Source organism: Prinia subflava, chromosome 8, assembly GCF_021018805.1.
Source record: "Prinia subflava isolate CZ2003 ecotype Zambia chromosome 8, Cam_Psub_1.2, whole genome shotgun sequence".
NCBI lineage: Eukaryota > Metazoa > Chordata > Aves > Passeriformes > Cisticolidae > Prinia > Prinia subflava.
Window position 1 is genome coordinate 25,217,093 of NC_086254.1, and position 27,060 is coordinate 25,244,152.

The following is a 27,060-nucleotide window of genomic DNA, read 5'->3' on the forward strand; positions in this document are numbered from 1 at the left end:
AGGAGCAGCGGCTGCCGGGGGTCGAGCGGCCCCTCAGCGCCCGAGGGGGACAACAGCGAGCGGGGGGCACGGGCGGGGACTCCGGCGGCCGCCCAAGATGGCGGCGCGTCCGCGCAGCCTGAGGAGGAGCGCGGTGTGCGGGTAACCGGGGCGGGCGGGGGGCGGCCGCCGCGGGGACGGCGATGATCGTGCTGGGCCGCGTCTCAGGCGCTCGCTGAAGGCGCTGCCCGCCCGGCCATGGCTCTGAGGGAGCTGAAAGTTTGTCTTCTGGGGGTGAGTACTGGGCGGCGGGAGGGAGGGTGGGAGCGGAATGAGGGGCCGGCTGGAGAGGCTCTGTGGTGGCGGGGAGCCTCTTGTCAGAGCTCCGGGAAGCCTGTGGTGATGGCGGAGAGCTACTGTCAGGGGCTGGAGAGGCTCTGTGGCCATGGCGGAAAGCTTCTCTCAGAGGCTGGAGAGGCTCTGTCGGAGCCCGGAGAGGCGCCGAGCGTGCGGAGCTCTGCCCCGGAGCGGGGTGGCCCTGGCCCCGTCCCTCTGAGGGGACCGGGCGGGCGCGCCTTCCCCTCCGCGGAGGGAGGCGTCTGCCAGGGGTCAATATCGCTCCTTTTCTGCCCTGTTCTCCTTTTAAAAAAATAAGAGAGGAAGCACCAATGTCCAATGCGTGCTTCCGTCTTTCTCCTAGGCTGTTTCGGGGCTTGGAGTTCACAAAATAAATAGAAGCACCTGAAATCAAACTGGTGGGAGAGGGAGTGGCTTGAACTTATATTATAAGAACGTATGTGGGCTTGAAAGCTTTGTAGGTGATGGAAAAAGGAGACATGGAGCGAAGTGAAGCAGAAGTTTGGAAATTGAAGGGTATGGAGCTGTGTGTTGGCTTGGTTTGTTCTGGGAGCCCCACGTTGAACAGGTGGAGGTGTCACCACCTGCATGCAAACCTTCTATTTTCTAGAATTGTTTTCTGCTTCTAAATGGCCACATTGCCCTTTAGAGGGGAAGATTATGTGTTTGTGTGCCCTTCGCGTTATGAAGGTATTTAGGGTAACTACTGTTTGTGTTTGCCTGGCCTGAGAAACCTTTCCTCACGGAAGAAAAGGAGAAAATGCACCCAGGAAAACTTGTCCTTGAATTCCCTGAGCCAGGAACCACATCTGTGTTTCTCTTTTTATGATTTGCTCTGGTTAATGAGACTGCGAACAGTATAAAATACAGACCTACGATAAGGTGCTTTTTCTCAAGAGGAAAGCAGCTTGGCAGGATGAACACAATCATACACAGTGTACCCAAATTACTGCAATGTTCAGGAGTTTTGAAAAAAAAATGTATGAATGACGTAAAACTTCAGTTTCAGTGAAGCAATTCTTCAGGAGCTTATACCTTAAAGTTTGAATGACTCAGGAAATGTAGAGCAAAAAGTTTATCTTCACACTTCATAATTAAAATACCGTTTCAAATGTCCAGCTTCTACTGAAAAGTGTTTTACTGCTTAGGGTTTATTTCACTTCTAAATGTGACTTCTATTTTTTTTTTTTCATTTAAACCATGTGATGCAGAAATGCATACAATTCTGAATTTTCGTGGTTTGTTTCCTCTTTCACCATTTTTAGCATAGTAGAGTTGCATTAGTAATGTGTTTCAGGTGTGTCACAGAAGAAATTTCAAGTCTTTCATTAAGCAGGGTGGGACAGCATTAGTCAGAGGTTGACTGCATGTGTCACACTTGTGTAATTTCATGTGCTCCACTGGTCCTCCATCCAGGCAAGCCATACTCAATTGCTGTATATTTTACCAAAAGTGGTCTTTTCCCATTGCTGTTCCATTGCAAGGTGTGCATAGCTTTGTAAAAAAGCCCAAAGTTTGAGTAAATTATATAAGTGTGAATGCAGATTTTTTCCATCAAAAAAAATCATTACAATTTTGTTTAGAAAACTGTAACTTGTCACAGACCTTTCATTTTCTACTAAATTAATATAATACCTGAAGTATTTCACAACTTCTCGATTCTTTGCAGAAATGTATTATTCAATGTACTGCAGGATTTGAGGACAAAAAGAATCATCAGTTTATAGTAATTAATACCACTTTCAACTGTTTCTGTGCTTTTTTTAGGACACTGGTGTGGGCAAATCAAGTATTGTGTGGAGATTTGTCGAAGATAGCTTTGATCCCAACATCAACCCAACAATAGGGTAAGCAACTAAATGAAGTAAATGTGATTTATGCAAGAATAAAATGAAATTACCTGAGCAGATCACTTGGGAGTTCTTCGTGTGTGGCAGCTAAATGTGGTAATAAACATGACTGCAGCCTTAATTAAGCTTGTGAGCTACCTCAAGACACGTAGGAGTGTTCTCAGCACTCCTGCAGTTTCCATTTTCATGTATAAGGTCTGGGCCCATTTTTGTATTGTTAATCTAAGCTAACAGTGAATAAATTACACTACAGATGCTTCTGCTAAAGGGACAGCATGCTTTTCTCATGCACAATCCTTACGTTTCAACATCTAATTAATATGCAACTCCACGATTTCTTATATGATTTGTTTAAGACTCAAGTACTATAAGTCTCCTATGCTCTTGAGGGTGGTTAACATACTAATTCAGGTAGATCTTACCATTAATTAGTTAAAATGCTACACATCTGTATGCAATGCACACACAAAGCTACCTGTGAAACTGTTTTTGCAGTTGATCTCACAGGTAAGGGGGATATTTCAAATTTGAGCCTCAGAGTAGCAACATTAGTGATCTCAAATCTTTGAATGGATAGAAGGAAGGGCAAACATCAGGAATTCTTGGAGTGGTTGGATCTTTTTATTTCTTTTGCTGGTTTTTTTTGTTGGTTTTGTTTGTTTGTTTTTTGCTTAGCAAGTGTCTCTTGGGCTGCTTTATCAGAAGCAATTTTTGGCTTATGGGAGGACAGCCTTTGCTTAATGCCAAAAGGTGTGTGGGGGTGTTTGTACAGCTTCCTGTCTCAGGTGTTGCACAGGCTCTGCTACAGCTTCAACCAAAAAAGATCCTGCTGATAGTGACCAGCTATGTCTCATCCTGTTCTTCTGAAAAATTGGGGTCCCTGTGAGCTCTCTCTTTTCCATTACATCCCCCTCTTTTTTCGAGTATAAATACTGGCATTGAACTGCCAGATGTTCTGTAGAAGTGTGCTTTTGTTTAAATTTCCCTGTTTACAGAGGTTTATTGACAGTACTGAGATCATTATAGCTGCTTGGAGTGACAGACTGAAAATCTATCTTTTACCAGCCTTAACAAAATTATTCACTGGTCTGAGGAATGGTTATTTTGGTAATAAGCTATATAAATGAAACAAAACTTGCCCAAATGCAGGGACTGTGTGACGCTCCAATAAGATACAGAGTCTGAAAACATAAAGTAAATTAATTTTTAGTTTTTTTAATATCTTGCTTTTAGCTCCTAATTGAGACTAGTAGGTGGAAAGAACAGAGTGAGGATTAGAAGGGCTTTGAGCATCTTGCAAAATTAAAGCTGAGAATGTTTCAGCTTTATTCCTGGGTCTTTGAGTTCATGAGATATGATCTTGTTTCCTGTCCTGTTTTCATTCCTCTTAGAATCAGCTGAGCAATCACACTCTGTTGTTGTCAGTGTTCATTGCTCAGTTTCTGATATGGGCTGCTGCAGGAGCCCTGTCAGAATTCTGCAGCTTTTCTCCCCTCGGGATGCTGAGGGCACATTTAACCAGCAGAGTAACTTGTCTTTCCTTGTAGCATCAAAAAGGAATATCAAACAAGTTATAGTGCCTACCTGGCTGGGAGAAGCAGCTGGGAAATTTAGTAACAAAACATATTATTCCTACTAAACATCATCAAGGATAACTCCAGTTTGGAGGGTGTTGTTGACCCAATTGTCAAAGGGTTTTGAGAACCATTTAACCTCTTGTCAGGGGATGATTTACTTGTGATGTGAGTTACAGAAACACAACTTTTCAGTTCAAATTTACTTTACAGGAATGTTTCGATTTATAGAACCAAGATAAATCCAGTGGGAATCTATGATTTGGGAAACTGTTTCCATATTGACCAGAGAATTCAGATTTGATGCATAATTTGCAACAGTCTTAAAGGAAGTGAAAGTCTCTGCTGTGCTTTAGGAAAGATACTCCTATCACTTTGTTTTTCTTTCCTCATTGCAGAAATATATCAGCTAATTAATGGTGTTGAAATGCATTGCAATTAGGCTCTTCCTTATTAGGGGTGTTGTAACTTTATATTTGGCTTCTTAAAAGACAAATCAATTTTGGAGATCATGAACTCTTTGGCAAATGATCTGGACTTGAGGAATGGGGGGGAAGGTTACCTCTTAACAGCTGAAACATTGTGTAACTGCTTCCTTTTCTTTTCTTTAATGTAGCTAGCTAATTGTCCTCTTATAGCATTGAAACAAGTCCAAAAGCTGCAGTTACATTCGCTACAAAAGTGTCAAGGACATCATTAAGTGGTTCTTAAGCCCCAAGATAAACTGAAGTTCAGAGTCCCGGGCTCAGGTATTTAATGCTGATCACGCTGACAGACTCTTGCTCTCTGAGTCTGACTGTGCAGCAAGTTTGGGGTACTGTAAGAAGCTCCAGTGTCTTCACAGTCCTGTCAAAACTGCCAGAACAACAAGTTTGGAAGGCTGCAATATTTTCAAGTGGCAGGAATTAATCACACAAGAGGTATTCAAGTTCAGAGTGTAGAATGTCACGTGCTTAAAGCAGTTATGTCACCTATAGTTCCAGCTGTACAAGGATGTGAATTCAGTGTGTGGTTTTTCCAGTAGAAATGAGCCTACAGGTGAGAGATACAGCAAAAGACTCCCACTTGTAGAAGAGTGAGGTCACTCAATTTGAGTTCTCGTGGAAAATCTGCTCATTGGGCTAAAGCAGATCAAATAAACGACAGAAGTACTTTGCAATATTTAACTGTAAAACATCTCGAATTTGGGCAAGGTGAGGAGCACCTGGAGCATAGGAGAGATTTTTTTTTTTGTTTTTCTTCTGGAGGTCCAAGAGCCTCTGCAAACTAGAATATGTAATGCTAGACAGGATTTGGGAGCTGTACAGGGTGCAGACAACAAGCAATTTATTCTATTGATTTCTTTGTCCTGTTAACACCTACCAATACTGATATCCATCTCCTATTTTATTTCTAAGTATGGATTTACTAGCACTTATCTGAATGTTAATACAGAGATAGAAAAAGCTGATACAAAGGGAAGAATTTGACCTCTTTCCTCCTAGAAGTTTCCAGTGTGCACTGAGGTGATTGCTGTGAGGAAGGAAGTTGATAAAAGGCTGACCTTTCTGGGTTTTTTGGTCATATATTTTTTATCCACAGCTTATAAAGAATTAAAACCTATAATTTGCATTCATGTTGTGTTTTGGTAGTTGAATGTCAGTCTCTGAAAGGAAATTCTGTCCTCTTAATTTCAGCCTTTATATCTGAAATGCTTCTCAATTTTTATATTTATGTGTGAAGAAAACTTTTATTGGAATGTGAACCTTTTTGAAAACTCATGGTGGTAATGAATCTTATAAGGATGTATTTATATTCTCAAAAAGCACGAACTGTGAATTTTTTTTTTCAGAGCCTCATTTATGACCAAGACTGTACAGTATCAAAATGAGCTGCATAAATTCCTGATTTGGGATACAGCTGGACAGGAGCGGGTAAGGAAAGTCAATATCTGTGGAGAAAGTTTGGGCCAGAGCTTAGGCTGCTTCTCAACTCCACCCCTGAAAGTCACAAAGTGATCTGGTTTTACAAATGTGTATTAGGACATTTGCTTCTATGCAGTTTCTTACTAGATTTGGGTGTTGTAGGTATGTTTTTATTTTTCATCATTGTCATGATTAAAGTGTAAAGGTAAGGAAGATGACCTAAGAGGAGCTGATGAAACATTAGGCTGGGTTTAGGTTCACTGAAAGGGAATGGTCTTTCCATAGAAAACAAGGCTGGTGTGGGGGAAGCCAGCAGCAGTCCTAGCAGCATTTCTAGCTGAGTTTTAAACTAGTGCAGCAACACAAGAATCAAAGTGAAATGAATTACTGTGTTTCATTGTATAAGGCCTTGATTCTGGAAAACATACAACTGCTAACACATTCTTTGAGCTTCACTGTTAGGGTTATAAATGTGAGTGGGATGTAAATTTAGGCTTTCCAAAGCGGAGTTTCAAGCAATGTTACAGATGATAACTGCTCTTTTATTCTTTTGTAAAGTTTTACTGATCAAATCTGATGGTGTTAGAAGCTATGTCAAGAAATCCCTTTTGAAATTTAAATTTTAGTTTGGGGGTTTGATCTCTGTAGCATGCGTAGTTCTGAGGGGATGCAACAGAAGCTTTGAAGGAAATGACTAATCAGTTGAAAACCCAGCTAATTAATTTGCATGATTTTTACTTGGAATTTAAAAGGAAGACTTTGCTAGGGGACTTGCTTGCTTATGGATTAGTGGTAAGAGTGGTAGAAATTACAGTGGCTGTATTAACAGTTCTTGCTGTTTCTTGACTGCAAGTGAACTACTGGCAGCTGCCAAGTACTGGTGATGAGTTTGTTTAGGATGTGAGGTAACTGTGGCAAAGGTTGGGTTATTACTTCAGGGTAACAACAGGCAAGTACAGCTGTGCTGCTTTTCAGGATTGGCTCGAGAAACAGCCCAAACAAAAAAACAGACAAACAAAACAAACCCCCCACTAAAACAAACTAAGCAAACATCTTGCAAAGCCTCAGTCATTGCTATCCACAGGCACCTGACCTTTAGGATTCCTGGTGGAATGAAGCTGCCAGCCCTTTGGCTTGATAACACCCCTGATATTGAACTTGATAACAGGCTAGGAAGTACCTCAAATGTATTTGTATTGTGATTTAGTGCTGTAGATTCTGAATGACAATTTATTTCCTTCTAACAGCACCATATAAAGCAAACTTAACTTGTCAGGGATGTCCAACAGTATCTGTGTTATCAAAAATATCCCGAGTGCTTCAATTCTCAGCAGTCAGTCAGCATTTGCTGTAAATAGTTTGTCTTAAGTGAACATCATAGCCCATTCTGGAATGTTATTGCTGCAAAGTGATATTCTGAGAGGTAGAGGTATGAATTTTTAGAGGTTGGTACTCTGAAATGGAAATCTTTATAAACATGCCTGCCACTGCTTGGCAGGAAACATCCATTACATGTTAGCATTCCATCCTGTTTGCTTTAACTGTGCAAGCAATGGGAGGACCCTGTAATTTGGATTCAGCACATCTAATCTGAGGAAGCATCTCTGTACGTGACCAGCATGTCCTGGTCTATTTTTGTACTCTCAGTGATACCTCTTTAATTTTCTTCCATACAAGTTGCTTTCTTGCAAGTTGGTATCTTTATTGAAATCAAAAAAGAAAGGTGTTTTACCAGGACTCTGACCCAGGAGCTGTGATACCTGTGAAGTTTATATTCCATATCTGAGAGAAGTCACTTGAGACCTCAATATAACCCAAGGAAATCAGTGAAATGTGAGCAAGGATGTTTATTTTGAAATGATTCAGTGTCTTCACTGAGGTTTCTTTCTCCAGAGCAGGACAGCACTATCACTGCTGTCACAAACGAGCTGTACACCTGCCTGGCCCTGACATCTGTAGCACAATTTTATGGTCATACAACATATCTGACAATTAATTATGGAAGGGATTCCCTCCATGGAATAGATCTGGAATACTAAAAATGTCCACACCATTCTTGGAACTGAAATGTCTCTGCTGAACTGTGATGTGGAATGCATGGAATTCACAGTCCTGGCTTCTTGAGGAGTGTCTGCTGTTTCCTATTTCAAAAGCCCAGCTGCAAATAGTGCAGCACTGCACTGGGCACCCCCTTGCTCTCAGTGGCTTTGGGGTGGCTGGAAAGAGGTGGAAATGTGCACCAAGTCACTCACACACCTCATTTGCACACACACCTTATTTCTTCTCTCATTTCTTCTACTCTGAGTTCAATTGATAGGAGGTCACTTACAGAAATTAGGATTTTTGCCTTCTTACCTAACAGTTTTGAGTTTCCCTGCATAATTACATTAATAATTCTGTCAAAACACAAATTGGAGGCTGGGGGGCAAGCTGAAGCCTGGAAAAATTGCAAAAGGAAAATCCAGTGTTTCTGGTAACATCTGTTTTGTTAATATATTTTATCTGCCGACTGGTCTTAGGTGGAAAAAAGTATTTAAGTGTTGGCAGACAGGAAATGAGAGTAATACAAAATCAGCAAGTGAAAGTTGGTTCATTCCCAATGTAAATAGTGAAATAATCAAAAAGCCAGGTTGCAGCCAGTCCAAGTGGTGGTTTACCCTTTATATTTTAGTACTTAGAAGGAAGAGAGAGATTATGTCCCAATGTGAACTGAATGCCTGCCCATGTTTCCCTTTCCCACTATTAAATATTTTTATATTCTGAACTTTGCATTCAAAATCCTATTTTCAAAACAGATTCTGAGAGCCAAATGTAAATGGTCTGGAATTCTGCTTTATAGCAAGATTTTTATGATTTATTATATTGCTCTCAGTTGAACTGTACTAAGCAAAAGGAAATTGGTATTTTATTAGAAATGAATAAACCTTTATGAAAAACTGTATCCAATTCATTATTTTTACCCTGAGTAATAAGATGCACAAAAGCTCTAAATCACATATGCTTGCATGGAACCAATACATGCAGTTCACTCTGCACTTTGATGGAGAGTTCTGGTTGCTGGATAAGTTGTCTTGGCATTTTTAAAGTTGGCAGAATATCCCTCTGTTCTTAAGAATGCTTCACTGATATTTTTGATGCAGCTTGATTGTGTACTTTATCAATTTTTTTAGCACTGGATTTATAAGATTCTGTCCACACAAAGGTGCAGGCCCTACAAAGCAAACAGACCTGCTGTAGATTAAATTCTGAAAATCACAAAAAAATTACTGCAGCCTTTTATCTGGTGTGTTCCTTAAAGCTCTGTTTGCAACGGGGCACAAAATTGTGGGTTATCACAGGTTTTTGGTTTAAATGTGCTTCTAAATTTGAGGGGAAAACTGAAGCAAAATCCCTAAAGCTGTAAGTTGTATTGTGAAGAAATCAAAGTTTCTAGCATTTAAGACTGATCATGGGGCTAAAAGCTGACAGCAGCTTCTGAACATTTGAGATCAAAATTAGTATATGCTGCTTTTCTTAACATTTTCATCTTAGTCAGAATTGGCCTTGCTTCTCGCTGTGTTTTTGCCCTTGTTTGGTGTTTAAAGTTGAGCACGTTCATGTTTGTGTAGACAGTCTGTTGAGTGAGAGGTTCTAATTCAGGCAGAATAAGTTTAAGTTTGCCTTCCTGCTGTTTGCAGTGGGTGCTGCTGAGCCCCACAGGATTTATTGCCTGTCCTTAGGAGAACAATGCCTTCCTGGGAGGTTGTGTGCTCTACTGCACAGGCTAGTTATGACTGTAAAGGAGAGTTTTTCACTGCTGTGATCTTGGTTTTCACATTTTTCAGTAGCAATAATGTTGATAGAGAGGTTCTGGAGGTGTGGAAGATCAGGTTTATGTTGTCTGCTCTCTCTCTTCCAGTTTCGTGCTTTAGCCCCGATGTATTACCGAGGGTCAGCAGCAGCCATTATAGTGTATGACATCACAAAAGAGGTAAGAAACTTGATCTTGACCCAGCATGACAATTTCTGGGGTTTTTTATTTGTGTCACGGGCCAGTTCTGACTCTTAATTTCTCAATTCCTTCCATCTTCTTTCTTTTTTTTTTCCCCACATTAGGAAACTTTCTCGACGTTAAAGAACTGGGTCAAAGAGCTTCGCCAGCATGGACCTCCCAACATTGTTGTAGCTATTGCAGGAAATAAGTGTGATCTTAATGATGTCAGGTAAATAACTGCTGTCAGTTTTGAGGCTTTTCCTTGAGCCCTAGCATTAAATATTTTAAGATTTTAGATCACCTGAAAGATATAGAACAGTTTAAGCTGTTCTGCTCTAGTGCTGTAGTTTCACAAGGGGTTTGAGCTGACTGCTGTCAGAAGATGTGGTTAGTCTGCCCTTGGATGGTCTCACCCATTTCCTCCCCTGTACTGATGTGAGTACACGTGTGACTGGGCAGTAAATAGGTCTGTAAAACGGATCCAGATTAAAACTAACCCTTAAAAAAAAAAAAAGAAACTGATCCAAGTATATTTATTTTTCTCACACCGTGAACACTTGCTGGCATGATGGTGTGGGGATAGCAGGGTTAGAAAGGAGCAGTTTACAGGGAGACAGGATTACCTTTTCTGGTGGCACTGCCAAGTTACACAAACCTAAACTGCCTGTGAAACTATAGTGTAATAGAAGCTGTTTACCTCACTTTACAAGAAGTGCCCCTGTCAGTCTGTAGCACCTCATTTTGTCAGGAAAAACACCAAGCCTGTTGGAAAGCATTGTGTAGGTTTTTCTAACTTGCTTGTTCAGGTGCCTTCCTTCCCTGCTTAAATATTGGGGTGGAATTGGCTGTGGCCAAAATAGTTGCAGGGAGCGGGAAAAGCTCTTGAGAAACTTTATGAACAGCCAAACTTTCAGGAAGGCATGTACTAAAAACAAAAGAAAGCCTTTTTTATTGATGTCCTGGTTAAATAAGCCAAAATTCAGAAAGGAGGTGTGTGTAAACTTCTTGGGATTAGGTTTCACTGGAAAAGGCACCACAGCTGGTGTCTCAAAGGAGACAGCTGGTAATATGCTTAAAGAACCACTGCAAAGGTGGTTCTGAGTATGGTTTTACAAATTGTTAATACCTACAAGTTACTTAGTGAGCTCTGATAACTTTCATTAAAAGTAGCATGTCTTTTGAATGAAATAAAGTGTAAAATTATTCAGAACAGAATTCACATCTCACATGCTCAGCTGGCATCATAAGTGGAAACATTGCTACTCAAGCTAATGAGGAAGATTCCTTGTACTTCAGTCAGAGGCAATATTTGAGTCACTGCTCAAAGTCCATGCTCTTGATAGCCTCGAGTCCCTCATTACTAAAAGTAGCCACTGTGTTGTAGAAATTGTATGTGAATTGCTACAACATACAGTCCAGACCTCCCTACACCTACTGAGGTTGTATTTTTCATTTTGTTTCAAGAAAGATACAAAATCATCAACTTGACTACTTTGGGGTGCAGAATAACCTGTACACTTCTGTGTGCTCAGTATAAAAATATTCCTTTTATAATTCCTTATATAGCTGCATCTTCATGCAAAGTAAATGCTGCACTGCTGATTTGTGCAGTGTTGGGAGACACTTTGCTTTTCTAAACCATAAGAAATGCACAGGATCATTGGAAATATTGCTGTAGGATCTTCTTAGGACATATAAAGCTGGTGGGGTGGATAACACACCTCACAAAGATTGATTGCAGCCCTAAGCTTGGAGCACTCCAAAACCACTGCAGTGTTGTCAGATGGATTAAGGCCTTGGGTAGTTCATGACTCTGCTCTGCTCAAGGCAGGGAGACAGCACAGAGTAAAAAATGAGCATCAGCCTCAGCATGAGGGAGCACTGTGATGCCAAACAGGTAAAATATTCATTACAGGAGACACTTAAAAACATAATCTGTCCCTTAAGGTTTTGAGTAATGGGGTTCTTCTGCATTTATGAATTTTTCTTTGCTTTTTTTTTTTTTTCACAGAGAAGTCATGGAAAAAGATGCTAAAGACTATGCAGATTCCATTCATGCAATATTTGTAGAGACAAGTGCGAAAAATGCAATAAACATTAATGAACTCTTCATAGAAATTAGTAAGTATTTAAACAGTAAATGTACTTTATTCTGAAAAAAACTTGAGTAGAAATTTGATTTCTGTATTGCTTTTTGTGCTATTTGGGTGAAAAATTACAGGTTTTATACTAAATTCATTACAATCTGACATGACTACAAACTGCAAAATGAGCTGCATGAATTTCTGGTCACCTAATGACCTCTAAATATTCCTTCTAGAGGTTTTCAGGCTACTGTGATGCTGCTGGATAAACAGCAGGCAGGGTACTCATGTCAGAAGTCAGTGTCATCTTACCATGTCTGTTATTGAATGTTCCAATTAGTACTTCCAAGGTTATGAAAGAGGAAGCAAATGGCATGAGGAAGATCCAGACTTCATACATCTGAGAAAAGGAATTAAGTTCTCACTCTTAGTGCTTGTACTTAGGCTAAAAAAGTGTATTTTTAAAAATACAAGAATTCATAAATGCTAGATTACTGCGTGGGGAATAGCAACTACTGCATGTAGATTTTCCTCAAGTATGTTTGTAGTACCTTGGGGGTTTTTTATATTAAATTGCAAATCTTTCCTTTCCCATTTGTGGTGAGGACAACAATGATACTTTTTATATGCATGAATAAAAAGCAGTATTCCAAAGTGAATCCTGTGCTGTATTATTTGGAGGATATGTGCCAAGTAGCAGGACCAATGTGCAGGTGTGTCAGCTTGTTTGTGAAAAGAGAACTACAGAAACATCAGACTTAAGAAAAAAATTAGGGTCTATAGAAGCAGTTGAATGTATTGAAGCTGATGTAAAAAGTATGTGCTGTAGATTAGCTTCCTGATTTATTGACTTAATAGTTGCTCTCTAAAATTGATCTTGAATAAATTATAGGGGGGGGAAAAATCATAAATCCTCCTCAGAAGAGAATGTTCAACCAGGAGCAGTCCATTCTAAAGACTGATGAGATGAGTAAAGGAGCTCTCTCTACAAGCACTCCTTTGTTAAGCCCGATGCAGGTGATCTGTGGAAATACAGGTCAAGATGGTGTTCTCAAGCTATTCCAGATGGTATTGTATCCTGCAAAGTATTCTCCAAGTGCTTTTACAGCTCAGCTGTCCAGGTCTAGATGAGCCTGAAGTGTAACTGCTGCTAAATTGACTTCAAACTTCCTCTGCTCTCCTTTTGTGCAGCTCTTACAGACATAACACAGACTGTTGCTGCCATCCTGCTGGGCAGGAATGTCATCCCAAGTGACCTAGAGCTAATTGAAGGCACATTTTTGTACACAGAGCACACACAGGATGCTTAGAATTGTTTTCAAGTATAACATTTCCTATAAATTTCTTTTTCCTGCCTCCTCGTAGGTCGCAGAATTCCATCCACTGACACCAACCCCGCGTCCAGTGGGAAGGGTTTCAAACTCCGACGACAGCCATCGGTGACAAAGCGCAGCTGCTGTTGACTGACCCCGTAGAAAATCAAACTCGTTTATACAGTAGGTGGTCTTGGAAGTTAATAGTTCACATTGGGTTTATATTATCAGTCTTAGATCTTTATCTGCTGGTGTTCATACACCCGGGGTCCCCCGAGAAGGGACCGGCTCTTGTGACGCCCGTGCGCGAGCAGAAAAGACTGCAGTCGTCAGGGCAGCCTGCTGCCCCCGCAGCATTCAGAGGGAATGATCTGATAATTCTCCTGCACTCAAAGGGAATCCATCATCACTTCTTTGGCCTTGCTTGATTGGAAGGTGACTACATGGATGGTAGAACTGAAACGTTCTTGTAGTTTTGTAATCAAGGGTTTGGGAGGGGTTTTTTTGTAAAAAGGGAAATGAGCACTTTTGTGGGAGATTGGGTGAGGAGGAGTCTGGAAGTTAGATGTCATTTCTTCCTTTTCTTCAGTGAGCCTTATGTTAAATTTTGTTGTAGCTAATCCAAAGTATGATGGGACAGCTGATGTGAGATGGCTACAGAATAAGCAACTGAAGACAAATAGTAGGCAAATCAGTCCATCCAGTCCCCAAATCCCATTTGCACTTTTTATTTAAGGATGATCTGCACTGGGGGTGGGGACACAAGCAACAGATCTTAAACCACAGACAATCTTCTTTTTCATGCTGACTGTAATCACTTTAAGGCAAACTGGTATGCTTGTAGGCATCTTTTTGTTGTTGCAGGTTTTTTTAATAATAAGATGTTGGCTGAAGGAAATTATTGTAGATCTGACTAAATTAAGTGGTTGCTGACTAAAAAGAGATGCTGTAAACAGATGCTGCCAGTGGTTCTGATAAGACCTACAAGTTTTGGGGGAAAGTTTTTAATTACTTGGCATGTGTAAAGTGTTCATATTATATTTATGAGACCAGTGTTTAAAATGTTATAAATTATGTAAAAACAGTAAAAAATAATACAATCTTTTACACTCCTTCCATTCCACATCTAGGGATAAACTCTTGGGGAATCTCCATCAGGGTTTTTTTCCTGCATTTTAGCTATTGTCACTGTGAGTTCATCCAGAGGCAGATGAAATTCTTTCTCTTTCAATGCCATTTGAAAGGGCCAATAGAAAATCCTGTTGGGGCAGCACGAGGCCTGTCTGTTGAACAAGCTTTTATCTGGGGTGCACCCAGTCTTTCCTATTTTGGGCACAAAAATACACATAGGAAGTAACCTTAAGACATGTGGTAATGTAGATCATTGCCTCTCGGTTCCTGGGGTTTTTCATCTGTGAGGGTTTTTAGCAAATTGCTGTTTAGCTTATTCTGTATGGGTTTTAGTAGGCTTTCAATTAAACTATAGGTTGACCATACCTGTTTGTGCTATTTTATTTATTTTTACTTTTTGTTTCTTACCAGCACTAGTGAGAAACTTTACTTTTGAAGAAAAAGAGCTTAATAGACTTGAGTATATACTAAAATATGCTGGTTAGCTTTAGTACCAAACTGAGGTCATGATGATGCTTATTCTTTTTTTTTAATCTGGTTTTCTATCATCTCAAGTATTTTCTCTGAAGGAAATGTAGGAAAAAATGTAAGAAATGAAAGGACTTGTACTTCAGATTCATTTGTGTTAGTGAAAATTCTTGCAGAGCTGGAGCAAAACAGGCAAACTGGTACAGTGAGGTTTTGGACAGGTCAGTGAGTTTAATGATATTTGGTGACTACATTTTTGTCATGCCTTTTCCTTACCCTGCCTGCATTGCCAATTCTGCCTTCTTTGCCACAGTCCTACAGGCTCAATGCTTCTAGAGAGCCCAAGAAATCCAAATTCCTGGGTCTACACCCTACTCTTTCTGCAGTTCTGATCTTGAATTACTGCAGGTAATGTGTAATAGCCAGTGTTCCAGATTGTCCAAACTGCCAGCCCTGGACCAAGGCTGCTTCTTAATACTTGCTTATTTTAAAAGACAGGCAGTTGATGTAAGTTCTTCTGAGTCCAGATAAGTGTTTATTGATCATCATATTGGCCCTGCTGAAAGCTGGAATGCAATCTTCCCTGCATGAGATGCACATGCTCATTGTTTCATTTTTGGTGGAAAAAAAATGGTTTCTTTTGTAGTAATAATTTGTTAGCTCAGCTGCTTTGATCTTGCACTAGGCTTGCTGGAATTGATTATATTTTGTCTTAACATAGCTTCTCTATTTGGAGATACATGGGTATTGGAGTGTTTGGAGTGCTGATTATCAACCATTCCAGCTAAATTTTTAACAATTTTTTCCTGGTAAGAAGTTGTTGAAAAAGCTCAGGATTAAAGTTTTATTCCACCGTGTCTTTCTGTTTAATGAGTGGAGCTCATCAGAGAGACTCAACTTTCAGATCCTGTCGAAGGGAATTACACAATCTCAGAATGGTTCAGGTTGGAAGGGACCACAGTGGGTCCTCCCTGCTCAAGCAGGGCCATCCCAGAGCACATTGCACAGATTAATTTCTGCAGAACAAGTTTGAAAGGGCAAAGTGTCATGTATGTAAAAATGTAACAAGGTGTATGTTACATCATTGATCCAGAGCATTTTTAGCTGAAAAAATACAACTATTCCAACTTTTAAACACCACCAGTTCTTTCTCATGAAAGTTAAAAAAATTGAACAAAAATATAATTTGATAAATATTTCATTCTTAAGCTTTGGAATAACTTGAATGTGCTCAGCAGGTTTTGGAAGGTGTCTTCATCTGACCCTCTATTAAAACAGTCACTTAGCTGACTTGCCAGGCTCTCAATCTGTGCTGTAGGGAGTTTTGTAGGATATTTTATATACATGCTGAAAACTGGCATATCAAGTACCCAAGCAGGTGAAATTTGGAAGCTGACATTCAGTAGCATCTTGTAATCATACTGCTGAAAATTGTTACAGGTGCTTTGAAAAGTTCTAAGACAATTCTAACAACTTTTGCTGTTGCTGTGAAGGTAAAAACTTTGTTTTAGGTCCAACAATTCACTGCACTCCAGGTCCCTGCTGACATCAGTGAGACCCTTCCTTTAAGTGCTGCAGGATCAGACAGTTAATGGTTTACAGGGATGTTTTTTGCAGACTGGAGTCTTTGATGTGTTACTTTACATTTAATGCTACCAGCCTGCTCAAGAAGGATTATTTACTTGCTTGAGAAGAGAGTGAGAGGAGAAGAGACAGGACCTCCTTATTGATTTGGAAGTCTAATCCTTTAACCTGGTTGAGGGGAGAAGTACATTCTTGGTTAAAGCTTCATTTTAATTATCAAAAAGTAATTCACGGTAAAGATCTTGAATGGTTTAAAAGTTGGCCTCAGCAAGATTTTTTTGTTACACTGTTAAGCTTAAATTATTCCTTCCCATTAGTGTTTAGTTCCAGTATAACACATTACTAGTTGGAAAAGGAAGCTTTAGCAGTGATGTTTGAATTACTTGCTTGTGAGACAGTCTTTAGAGTGTGTTAAGGATGATGTGGCTATTTGTGGTGTGCTGTGTCAGCCATCTGCACAGGAATGGATGATTTACAGGTCAGAACTCACCCTGGAGTGAACCTCACTCAGCAGCAATAGCTGCAGACAAGCAGGGCAAAATCATCTCCAACGTGAGGAGAACCTGCATGATTCACTGGCTTCAGCTTTACACTGCCTGCTCATTTTGTAAAAAGGCTTCACATATCTCTCCTGAATACTTGCAGCCTCTAAAAATGGCTTTTTGGTTCATAGTTGAGAGAAAAGGACAAACTTTCTTAGCATTTCCAGCAGGAAGTCATTGTACCCACCTGAGATGGTGTGTACAAAGCAGGAGAATTGTGTACTTGGAATTAAGTCTAAAAATCTGCAAAAATTCCCTATAGAAAACTGTTGATGTTTTATGTTCAGATCCCATCTCTGGTAATAGATCACAGCCTAGTGATGGTAGGTGACAGAAGATTTACAGAAATACGATGATGGTTTGAATTACCAAAGTAGGATGGAAATAATATTAAAATAGTCATGTTAGCTTTCCTTTGAGTCATATGGCTCCAGCTTGTCAAAAGGAATATGCTTGAAAATACATATTTGTATAGCATACAAAAATTCAGGTGCCAAAATGTAATTCCCTAAATTATTTAGGCCTTCTGACACTAATGTTTGTTTCTGAAAAATCCCTTCTGATATTCTAGAGGTCTCAAAAGTCTGAATGCAAACCACTTCTTGCTCAGCAACAGTCAAAAATGCAGGACTTGGAAAAAATTGAACAAGCATTACCAGACTTTATCCCTGAAGTGTCACAGATAACAAATCTTTCAAGGGATATAAGAGTATCCTGAAATCCAAGAGTACTGATGAGCTTAGCCTCTGACATGTCAAAATCTCGCTAGGGTCAACTTTTTCCTCCTTTCCCCCCTCTATTTCCTCCCACCCCACCCAACCCTGATTTTTTAACATAGTGTTGTCAGTGTACATGCTATAAAGAGCTATTCAGAAATACTTAGACAAGTTCTAATGGCTGAGAGTTACTTGGTGCTCCCTATTTCACATGAAGAATGAGGCAGTAGGATGACTTTTCTCAGTCTAGAATAAAGATGACTTTGAAGAAACTATTTTTCTGTTCCTATTACACCAACCTGCAAATTGATGTTCCTAAATTTTTGCTTAAACACTAACTAGACATTTTATTTAAGGAGTTAATTACCTTTGTAAAAAAATCCTTTTAAGAAGTTTGGGGTTCCCTTTGCTTGCTTTCTGTTGATGTTTTCACATATGTATTACTGAACAAACCAACTTTTTCAAATATTGAAGGACACAGACCGCGCTTCTGTCATGCTCTTCATCACTGTGGGTGTGATCCTCCATCCAGTTGTTGCACTTGAATATTCTGTAACTCTGACACCTTGATAAATTCACTGCTACTATCTTGCCTCACTTTTACTCGTGTTACAGTATGTATTTCCTATTAAATCCATTGTGTTTTCTTGGCAATTTGTTCTTTGTTTCCTTATGAGATTTAGACAACAACAATAAGTGGTGTCTTTTTTGCCACAAAGTTTTAGAAGTACCTGTCACAGCAGCAAATATTTGTAAGCAAAATGGTGATTCATTAGCACAGCCTTATGAAACTGTTAGAGCAGCTGAGACCTGTGCCATGACTGTATTTTACCACATAATGAAAGCTAAAAGCACATTCACCTGGAGGAGCAAGCTATTGTAAGCCTCTAGTCCACTCTTCTGGATTTTAACTTTCTTTCTTCTACTTCCTCTTTCTGAAATTATGTATCCAACACTGACACTGTGGCAGTGAATTAATTGATTTAAGGCACAGAAATGGATTGCATTTCTGTAACTAAAACACTTAAGACTTCCTGGCAATCTCCCCACTTCAACCCCACACTGAGGACAATGAAGGAAAAAAAAAAAAGGTTTTTTTTCGGAATGAGAAACTGCATTTGTGTGTTCAGGACACAAAAATAACCTGATACACATAGAGCTCTTGTGAGTGTTTGCCTGTAAAATGTGTGAAGGTTAACCTTTGTATCAGCAATTCTTGTCACTCATAACAACATTCTGCCTTCTCATTCTAGGATGGGGTTAACCTGTTAGAAGGGTTGAAAGGTCTGTGCCTTCTTACTCGATTATCTCTTACTAAAACAAACTTCAGCCGCTCAAAGTTACAGAGCACCTGCAGCACTGTAAACTGCACAAAGTTCCAACCATTGCTTCACTGCATGGAGTGTAGTCAGATTGCTAGTGATGAAATATTGTAGTGATGAATTCCCAAGCTTATGAATGTTTTGAGACTTTTTTTTTTTTAGTCTTCTCTTGGGCTGGTCCTGAGAGCGTGTACAGGTTTGTCTGTATTGTTGGTTTGTAGATGCTAATGAGGAAAACCAGGCTTTTGTTCTCTCCTTTTTGTTTGAATTGTTACACTCCCATATAGTGCATAGAATGCAAATAAAGAAATGTTGATTTGACTTAATGTAAACAGCCTTTTCAGCCTAAGCATTCATAATAAACTTTTATAGTGTAATAACATGCTAAATCACTACCAGTCTGATGTATTGTGCAAAAAAAAAAAAAAGGTGTAAACATTTTATTAATAAAAAGCTTTGTTTATTAATATGCTGGCTTGTTTATAAATGCTTCCAAAATTCTCCACATCTTAAAAAACAGTCTCTATAGCAATATAATTATAGAAGAGGAATGTAAGCAATAGCTTACATGTACAAATGACTGGAATAGCTGTTTTCCAGAAGTCCTGACTCCTGGTGTTCAGAAACAGGAGCTTTTCCCTGGTTTGTGTACACACAGACAAAGGCAGAAGATCTTGTGCAAAGAAGGGACGGGGGGAAGCAGCAGAGAGAATGCAGCTTTTGTGTAACACTTCCTTTCTTTGCAGCACCGTGTCTGAGAAACTGCAGGCCACACACAGTCCTGTCAAGCAGGGCAAGGCCTTACAAATTCTGTCAGGGCCAAGTTATTTAATACATTGCTTTTACCTTAGAAATGCACAGTTCTCGTCTGCTTAGGCCAGGTTTCTGTCAATCAAAACTGTGGAGTGTTTTTAATATCTGCATAGTGTCATGGGCTCTGTTGTGCTGGGAAGGGATCTTCTCTTGTTTGTTCATAGTCAGCTGGTTGTAGCTTGCTTTTTTTTAAACTGATGTTCTGTTGCTTATGTAGTCCCCAAAAATACAGATTTGGCTGCAGTTAACTCACTTGAAAGATGTGGTTTGGTTGCTTCAATCTGGGATGCACATCTAACATGTTGAGTTAATAGCAGCCTTCAAAAGCTAAATAAACAAAAAGGTCCTGCTTCTGAACTGCTGTTTCACATGAAAAGGTTGGATATAAGTTTTTACTAAGCAAGTGGCTGCGGTTCCTGTGCAGGAAACCCATACCTGTGATCTTTTGTTTAACAGAGACCTGGAATAATTCAAATTTCTTGTTACCTGCAATTTTGAATTTATGCTTTTAGATGTGAGCAAACTGTTTTGGAGTAGTGTCAGATGTGTTTGTCTAAGATGACACAAACGCACATCAGGGAGGGCATGAGAAGGGTAGATACAGGAATATGCTGGAACAGAGAGAAAAAGACATTTGCATATGTTTGCATAGGGAATCTGCAAACTAAATGCAAACCACCTGGTTTGCATATACACAATGAAAATTGTTTCTCTTGGCTCAAGTCTTTCATAGCTTCTAATGCAGAAGGTTTGCAACCGATGAACTTGTTCTTTAAAATTGTTTCAGTACAAAGTTTTCAGGTGCTGTCCAGCATTTCCATGTAGTGTTCATCCCGATTTTCTCCTGTTAATCAAAAATGCATGTGGGCAACAAGTTGCCTTTTAGTCTCGTGGATGAATTGTTGCCAGTGAGAGCTGTCTGTGGAACAGGGATGGGGTATTGCAGGTGGCCTCCATTTCAGTGAATCTGACCTGCACAATATTAAATGTACACACATTTATTCACATGCAACAAAAACCTGACAACCTACATTCATCGGACTTCATAAATGTTCAATTTAAACAATGCTGTGCTTTATAAAACCTTCAGCTTGGATGAAAACGTGGGCGAGTCCTTCAAATACAAACAGGTAAGTTCAGAGCTGCCAATTAGGGCAAGGCAAAACGTCTTGGCAAATCCTCTAAGACGTGGATCATCAAACGCTTCAGGGGGTTCTTTGTACTTCTTTCAGGAAAAGTAGGAAAGGTCTGGGCAGCAACACTTAATAGTTGTTTACTTTAGGGTTTTATTATGCATGACTATATGCTGTGTAAAGTTTTCTCTCTTAATCCTTGCCGTTAGGTTACAATTAATTTACCAATATTTTAAAGCTTGTCTTTTCTACTAACTACTGGTCCAAGAATGCCTGGCTTCCAGAGAGAATCTGTTTGTAAATAAAATTTACAAGATCAGGTAAAAGAAAGTAATCTTCACACAGTACCAGCCACGAAAGCTGCAAAGTATGAGTGAACTCAATTCTCTCCTGACTTGAGATCTAAAATGTTATGACATAACCCCTAGCTTAGGCTGAGAAAACGAATTTTCACATCATTTTAATATTTTTATTCACTTCTTACATCTTTGCTCATCAGCCTTGCCTAGGACCAAACATAATCATGTGCTCTGACTTGCTGTTCTTTGGAAGCTTTATATTTCTGCAAATGGCATCTCCTCCTAAAGTCATTCATATATGAAGTCCAGTAGGTATAAATCCAATTAATACTTTTTAGTGTACATAAATCACCAGTTCTTAAGACTAGCATGTTTCTGCCGGTAACAGGGGTATCTCAAACTCCTGCCTCTGACAGGTTACAGCAATGCTTTATAAATTCTTAGGAACTTTTCAAATGTTTCAAACAACCTGAGGAGGGAGGGGAGCAAAAAGCATAGTGTTGCTGCAATTACACTGGCCTAGGGCTATCAATAAAGCAGCACTTTACATTGAACCATGCTGTAAATTTAAAAAAATCTTTTAAACCATTGGAGTTAAAGCCAGCCAACCAAAACAAAACACAAACAAAAAATCCACAAAACACAACCACCACAAACCACCCGAAAACAAACACAAAAACCCCAACGAGCAACCCAAAACTTTGGTTATTATTAAGAAAGGGGAGGGGGAATGCCTTAAAATCCGAGGTGACCTGAAGTTCTGGTTTTATTCATTAAAAAGCGAGTATTTCCCGCAGCTCGCTGCCGGCTCCCGGGGTTGTCCTGTAGCGCTGCCCCCGAGCCCTGCGGCCCCGAGAGCTCCTCCCGTTCCCCGGAGCGCTCCCTGCCCTGCCCCGCTCCTGCCCGGGGATCCCGGCGGCGCTGGAAGCCAGGCAGGGGCGGCCACGGGCCCGAGGGCTTCCACACGGAGCACAGGCCTAAAATAACACGCTGCTTCTGGATAACAAGGCGTTTATTACAAACCACGCTTTCCAGTGACGATTAAACGTTATTTATTAGCCCTCTTTCTTCCCGTAACGCTCCGGGGAGGCACCTCCGGCCGCAGGAGCGCCCGAGGAGCGGCGGCGCGGGCCGGGCCCCCCTCCCGCGGCTCCGCACGGCGGGGCCGGGCTCACGTCAGGCGCCGCCGCAGCCTCTCCGCGGGCCCCGCCGTGCTGCATCATCCCGCCTCCCACCCGCCCTGCCCGGCAGCGTGTGCGCCGCCGGCCGCCGCCCCACCGCGCCTGTCCCCGCTCCGGGACCGCCGGCACAGCGTGAACAACCACCCGGGCGAGGGTGAAACAGCCCCCGAGCGCACAGCGAACCAGCAGCCGGGCCAGGAGTGAACCCGCTACCGGGCGCGCCCCCCGCCCTCCTTCCCTCCTCCCTTCCTCCCTCCCTCCCCTCTTCCTTCCCCTCCCTCCCCGTCCCTTCCTCTCTCCGCCTGGTGCCGCCACCGCCGAGGAGGAGGAACATGGCGAAAGCGGAGCAGGTCCTGAGCCTCGAACCGCAGCACGAGCTCAAATTCAAAGGTACGAGGCGGCCGCCGCCATTCCTCGCCGCCGCTCCCCGCTCCGGGCGGGCGGCGCGGCCGCGCTCGGGCCCCGCTCCCCGGCAGCCATTTTCCGGGGGCCGGGCACCGCCGCTGGATAAAATGTCCTTCAGCGCCGCGCCCGCCGCCCCGCCGGGCCCCCGCCGCGGAGCCGCCCCCGGCCCGCGGGGTCCCCCCGGGCCGCCCTCAGCGCTGCCCTCAGCGCTGCCGCAGCCGCGGCGCGGGTGGGGGCGGCCCGCAGGGATGGCGCGGGGGGGTCCCGGCCGCCGCCTTCCCCGGCCGGCAGCGGGGACAGCGGGCTGTGCCCGGAGCACCGGGCTGTGCCCGGCTGACCTTCCCGGGGGCGGCGGCCGCGGAGAGGGGAGGACCCCGCGGGGCAGCGGCGGGAGCGGGGGCGCGTTCCTCGGGCGCTGCCGGGGGTGTGTGCGCGGCCCCGGCCGAAAGATCTGGTGCCGTAATGTAGGACAGCGATGTCCGTGAGGTAGGGTTGGGAACCCAGGTGTCACAACCCTAGGAACGGGTAAAGGGCTTAATCGAAAGACAAAATCAGGAAATTGCTGGCTGTGGGGCTGTTTAAGTGCTCTGCGTGGTTCTTCGGTGTAAAATCCAGACGGAGGAAGGATGTTGGGAATAAGATAACGAACTAGGGTTTCTTCTGTAGTGTGTCCCAAGCACTGTGAGGTTGCAGTCATGTCTCTGGCCAAAAACACGAGGCCTCTGGCCAGGTGCTGGGCAGCACTTCCTGGCTTTTCCTGCTTATTATTATAATTTAGCAAGGCGTTTGGCTAAATAAGTCACGAATAGTCTGCCTGTGCAAAAATCCATCCTTTCAATAAAAGTCTTGGATGGGTTTGGGCTTCCACTGGCACTGAAATTCCTGTCTTGCAGCCTGACAACACAGCTGTAATACAATATTCTGGGATTACAAATAAGCAATCAGCAAGTTTATTTATGCGACCAGAGTCAGAGGTGTTTTATAGCTTCGCTTGATTATCTGGCAAACAAGCTCTTTTTTAAAAAAAATAGGGATTAATTTATTGGCCTCTGGCAAAAATAATATTCTTTTTTAAAAAGCTTCCGTGTACATTTTTAAGTATAGAGGAGATCTTTACCAGTTTTTATTAGTAAATATATTTGAACTGATAATATGAAGTGGATTTTATCAAACAGCCTGTTAATAAACACTGGGAGGAATGATTATATCTTTGTTGTAAGCTGAAGTTGTTATGGCAGCAGTATCAAACATGCTTAAGAAGGAAACTATTGTTGTTTTCACATTCTTTGTGTTAAGTATGATTAGATGAAAATCACCTCTTGTTGTGGATAAAATTGCTTTCAGCAAACAAGCAAATCCAAGCTCAGGTGGGCAAAAAGTGGCGCCTTAATTGGCTCTGACTTGCTAATGAGACATAATTGTGGTTCAGGGTTTGTTTTTCTTTCTTTTCTTCATCACAGGTAGATACAAACCTTGCCAGACTCTCTTTTCTCTCGAACTAATGATAATTTGTCAGACTGTCTTTCTTTCAGATGAGGTTCTGGGCTAAATAACCAGCAGCCACTGAAGTTAAATCAACTAACCATAGCACTCTTGATTGCCAGATCTTTAGCCAGCAACGCATACTCCTTATAACATGAAATGCTGCTTGACTAACTGCAGCTATTAAATGGCTTAGTTTCAAAGTACACTTAAATATTAATGTTCAAACAGACTTAATGCTGCGGGTAGCATTCATATGCGTTGGCAATACCTCTGCCTTACAGTCCTTTCTAACCAGCAGTGCTGACCGATGTCCTTCATTCGGGAAACACCAGGCTGAAGTACTCACAAAGTAAATTCTGCTCTGAGCATTTCTTGCCCTACTGATCTTGTGATGACATACTGCCTGGTGATGGGGCTGAAATTATATTGTCACCTTTGTAAAGAGTTACATTTATTTCCAGAGCGTTCCTTTGCCCCGTACGAGTAGATCCAGGCTGACAGAGGTCATGGAGCTGCTGACTGGCACAGGCGTCCTCATGGTGTGTGCTGAAAGACATGGTGCTCAATGTGGGAGGCTCAGATTGGACTGTAAACCAAACACTGGAAATGGTGAAGGGCTTAATCCCAATGCAGACAGGTAGAAAAAGCAGAAAATTGTTCTCTCTGATGCTGTTAAAAAGCTCTGTGTAGCTCTTCAGTATAAAATTTAGAGGCAGGTAGGATGTTGGGAGTAATACAGTGAATGAGGATGTCCTCTATCGTGTATCCCAGTCACTTCGGGGTTGCAGCCATAGCCTGCACTTTCACTTCTTAAGGGTTGAAGACCATTTTAAAGAAGCTTTTGTAGCCCCTTGGTTTTGCAGTGAATCTCACCAATTCATTTGGTGCTCCGTTTCAAAATACTGTGCTCGCGTCTCGTTTGAAAAAAAAATATCAAAGGAGGTTTTCATGCTGGAATTTTTTTTCGCAGCATGTGAACATGAGCAGGGGTTGTCTTTCCTCCCGCCTCGCATCTCCTACAGCAGAGCACACATGCTCCAAAATAGCATCAGCGTGTGCTGTGCTGAAATGCAGCTGTGAGTCGTGGGAGGCTGGACACCATTAGGTGGCTGAAGGTGCCCATTTCCTTGCCCTGATCTTTGATGCCAGGTGAAATAGGAGCTTCACTGGCTTGCTGGCAACTTCCTCCACTTTTGGTCGTTGTAGGCTTGCAAAAAAATTATCCAACTAAAGGTTTATAGCTCAGCATTTACTGGTAACAAATGGTGAAAAGGAATGTTGTTGGTATACATGACATTTACATTTATGTTTCCCTTTCTTTCTTCTTTTTTTCAATCTAAGAGATAGCATCAATCTGCCAAGAATTTATTACAACATTCAAGGCTCTGACTTTTAAGAATTGCTAGATTTAAATCTGAACAAGGATGTGGAATTGTTCTGCAGGATGCCTCCTGCACCTCACAGGATCACTGCCCACCGAGGCTGATCTGTCTTTTCACCATATGTGCCCACCAGGAGTAGCAATCGGCTGTTTAATGTCAGCAAGTAAAATTTTGTTAAAATACAGCATATTTCAGAGCTCCCCTGGGTTTGTAGGGTTTGAGATGCTGCTGCCTGTTTGCAGGCATGGGGTGCTGGGGCAGTGTTGCTCAGGAGGAGTGGCACAGATGGGAGGTGGCGGAGGCTGAGGGACACTTTGGTGGCGTTTCTGGAGGTTTGCTCCAGGTTAGGCTGGACTTGTGACTCAGCACTCTGTCCGTGCTCCCCAAGTGGCTCCCGGCAGTACTGCCAAGCAGGGATTAGTGCCTTGCTAAACTCTGCAAGTCGTGCCAGTTGGAAATGCAGGTCCCAGTCCCCAGTATGTCGTTGTGTACCTGTGCAATATGTCACTGTGGAGCTTGGCTTTCTGCTAAGGGCACAGCAATGAGCCAGAGCTCTCCGTTGCTAACAGGGCAGATTCATCCCTGACCAGGGGCTGTCGCTGTCACTGGCTCAGGTGCAGGCCCTGGGGACCTCGGAGCTGCAGCCCAGAGGTGTGGCCTGGCCCATATTGATGTACTTAGTCCAGCAGTGCATCTGCAGCATGGAAATGTTCAGTATTCAGTGTTTAGCCCTGTCCTGTGCAGTCTGTGTGACCCGTGTTTCCATGGCTGGGTGGCTGCTGCTCCCTACTGAGACACCGTGAGCTCCTGCAGGTCAGCCTGAGTAAACCCAGGCAGATCTGTTGTGTGCAGTGGGGGTGTGCAGAGCCTCCTGTGTCTGACAGGAATACCCCGTTCCTACAGATACCAGCTAAAACTCTTCAGCCCAGCAGGCCGGTAACATTTGGGATGTGAGATTAGTGCTGGCAGAAGCTGCCCTTGCCAAGTCTCAGAAGAGAGGTTAAGGGTGTGTGGGCTCTTCACTTGCACCTCTGTCCCTGCCCTGATCCACTGGGAATGGTTGAATCACTCCTGCACTGAAGGTATTGGGAGGAATTTAACTTTGTGCTCATCCTCTTCTGTATTGGATAAATAGGAATTTCTAGACTCAAGCCATGTTTAAGAATGTAAAATAGTGACAGTATTGTGAGGAGTTGCCTGTTTAGGATAATTAATGTGCATCTTTTAAGCTGAACATTTATATGCTCTTTTCTTTAAACTCTTAGAGCCCTCCTGGTATTCACAGCAGAATGGCAGCCAGTACTAGGATTTCTTTACTCTTTGAAGGCTGCTGTGCCAATGGCTGTCTGCTTTCCTGCTGAAAGATGTACCAGCCCTTGCTTCCCTTTGTCTGGCCTGATTCCAAGTCAAGTCATTGTTACCGCATTAAATACAAGTAAACTTTTACATCTCTCTACATACTTGAATTTAATTATCAAATTATAGTCTTAAGAAGAGGACATAGTATTTAAATAACAGGCAAGCTTCCTAAATTTACACAAATTTATTGGAATATATATCCCAAT

The 27,060-nt window shown here is 42.0% G+C and overlaps 2 protein-coding genes across 2 annotated transcripts in view; both read left to right on the forward strand.

Moving 5' to 3' along the window:
- On the forward strand, positions 1-19,264 carry RAB22A (RAB22A, member RAS oncogene family). The gene is made up of 7 exons (XM_063404234.1): positions 1-273; positions 2,104-2,183; positions 5,592-5,673; positions 9,563-9,634; positions 9,760-9,866; positions 11,649-11,758; positions 13,087-19,264. The coding sequence occupies exons 1-7, from the start codon at positions 238-240 to the stop codon at positions 13,182-13,184; spliced, it is 585 nt and encodes a 194-aa protein (XP_063260304.1). The 5' UTR covers positions 1-237; the 3' UTR covers positions 13,185-19,264.
- Positions 19,265-22,320: 3,056 nt separating this feature from the next.
- Positions 22,321-27,060, forward strand: part of VAPB (VAMP associated protein B and C) — a 32,585-nt gene continuing 27,845 nt past the window's right edge. The window contains exon 1 of the mRNA XM_063404238.1: positions 22,321-22,613. Coding sequence (XP_063260308.1) covers positions 22,556-22,613 — 58 coding nt within the window. The 5' untranslated portion in view covers positions 22,321-22,555. The remainder of the gene's footprint in view (positions 22,614-27,060) is intronic.

Excerpts from the sequence above, each read along its gene's own strand:
- RAB22A (XM_063404234.1), top strand. The coding sequence starts at position 238 with ATGGCTCTGAGGGAGCTGAAAGTTTGTCTTCTGGGG. Across the intron at positions 5,674-9,562 it reads ATACAGCTGGACAGGAGCGG|TTTCGTGCTTTAGCCCCGAT; the intron begins GTAAGGAAAGTC and ends TCTCTCTTCCAG. Across the intron at positions 9,635-9,759 it reads TGTATGACATCACAAAAGAG|GAAACTTTCTCGACGTTAAA; the intron begins GTAAGAAACTTG and ends TCCCCACATTAG.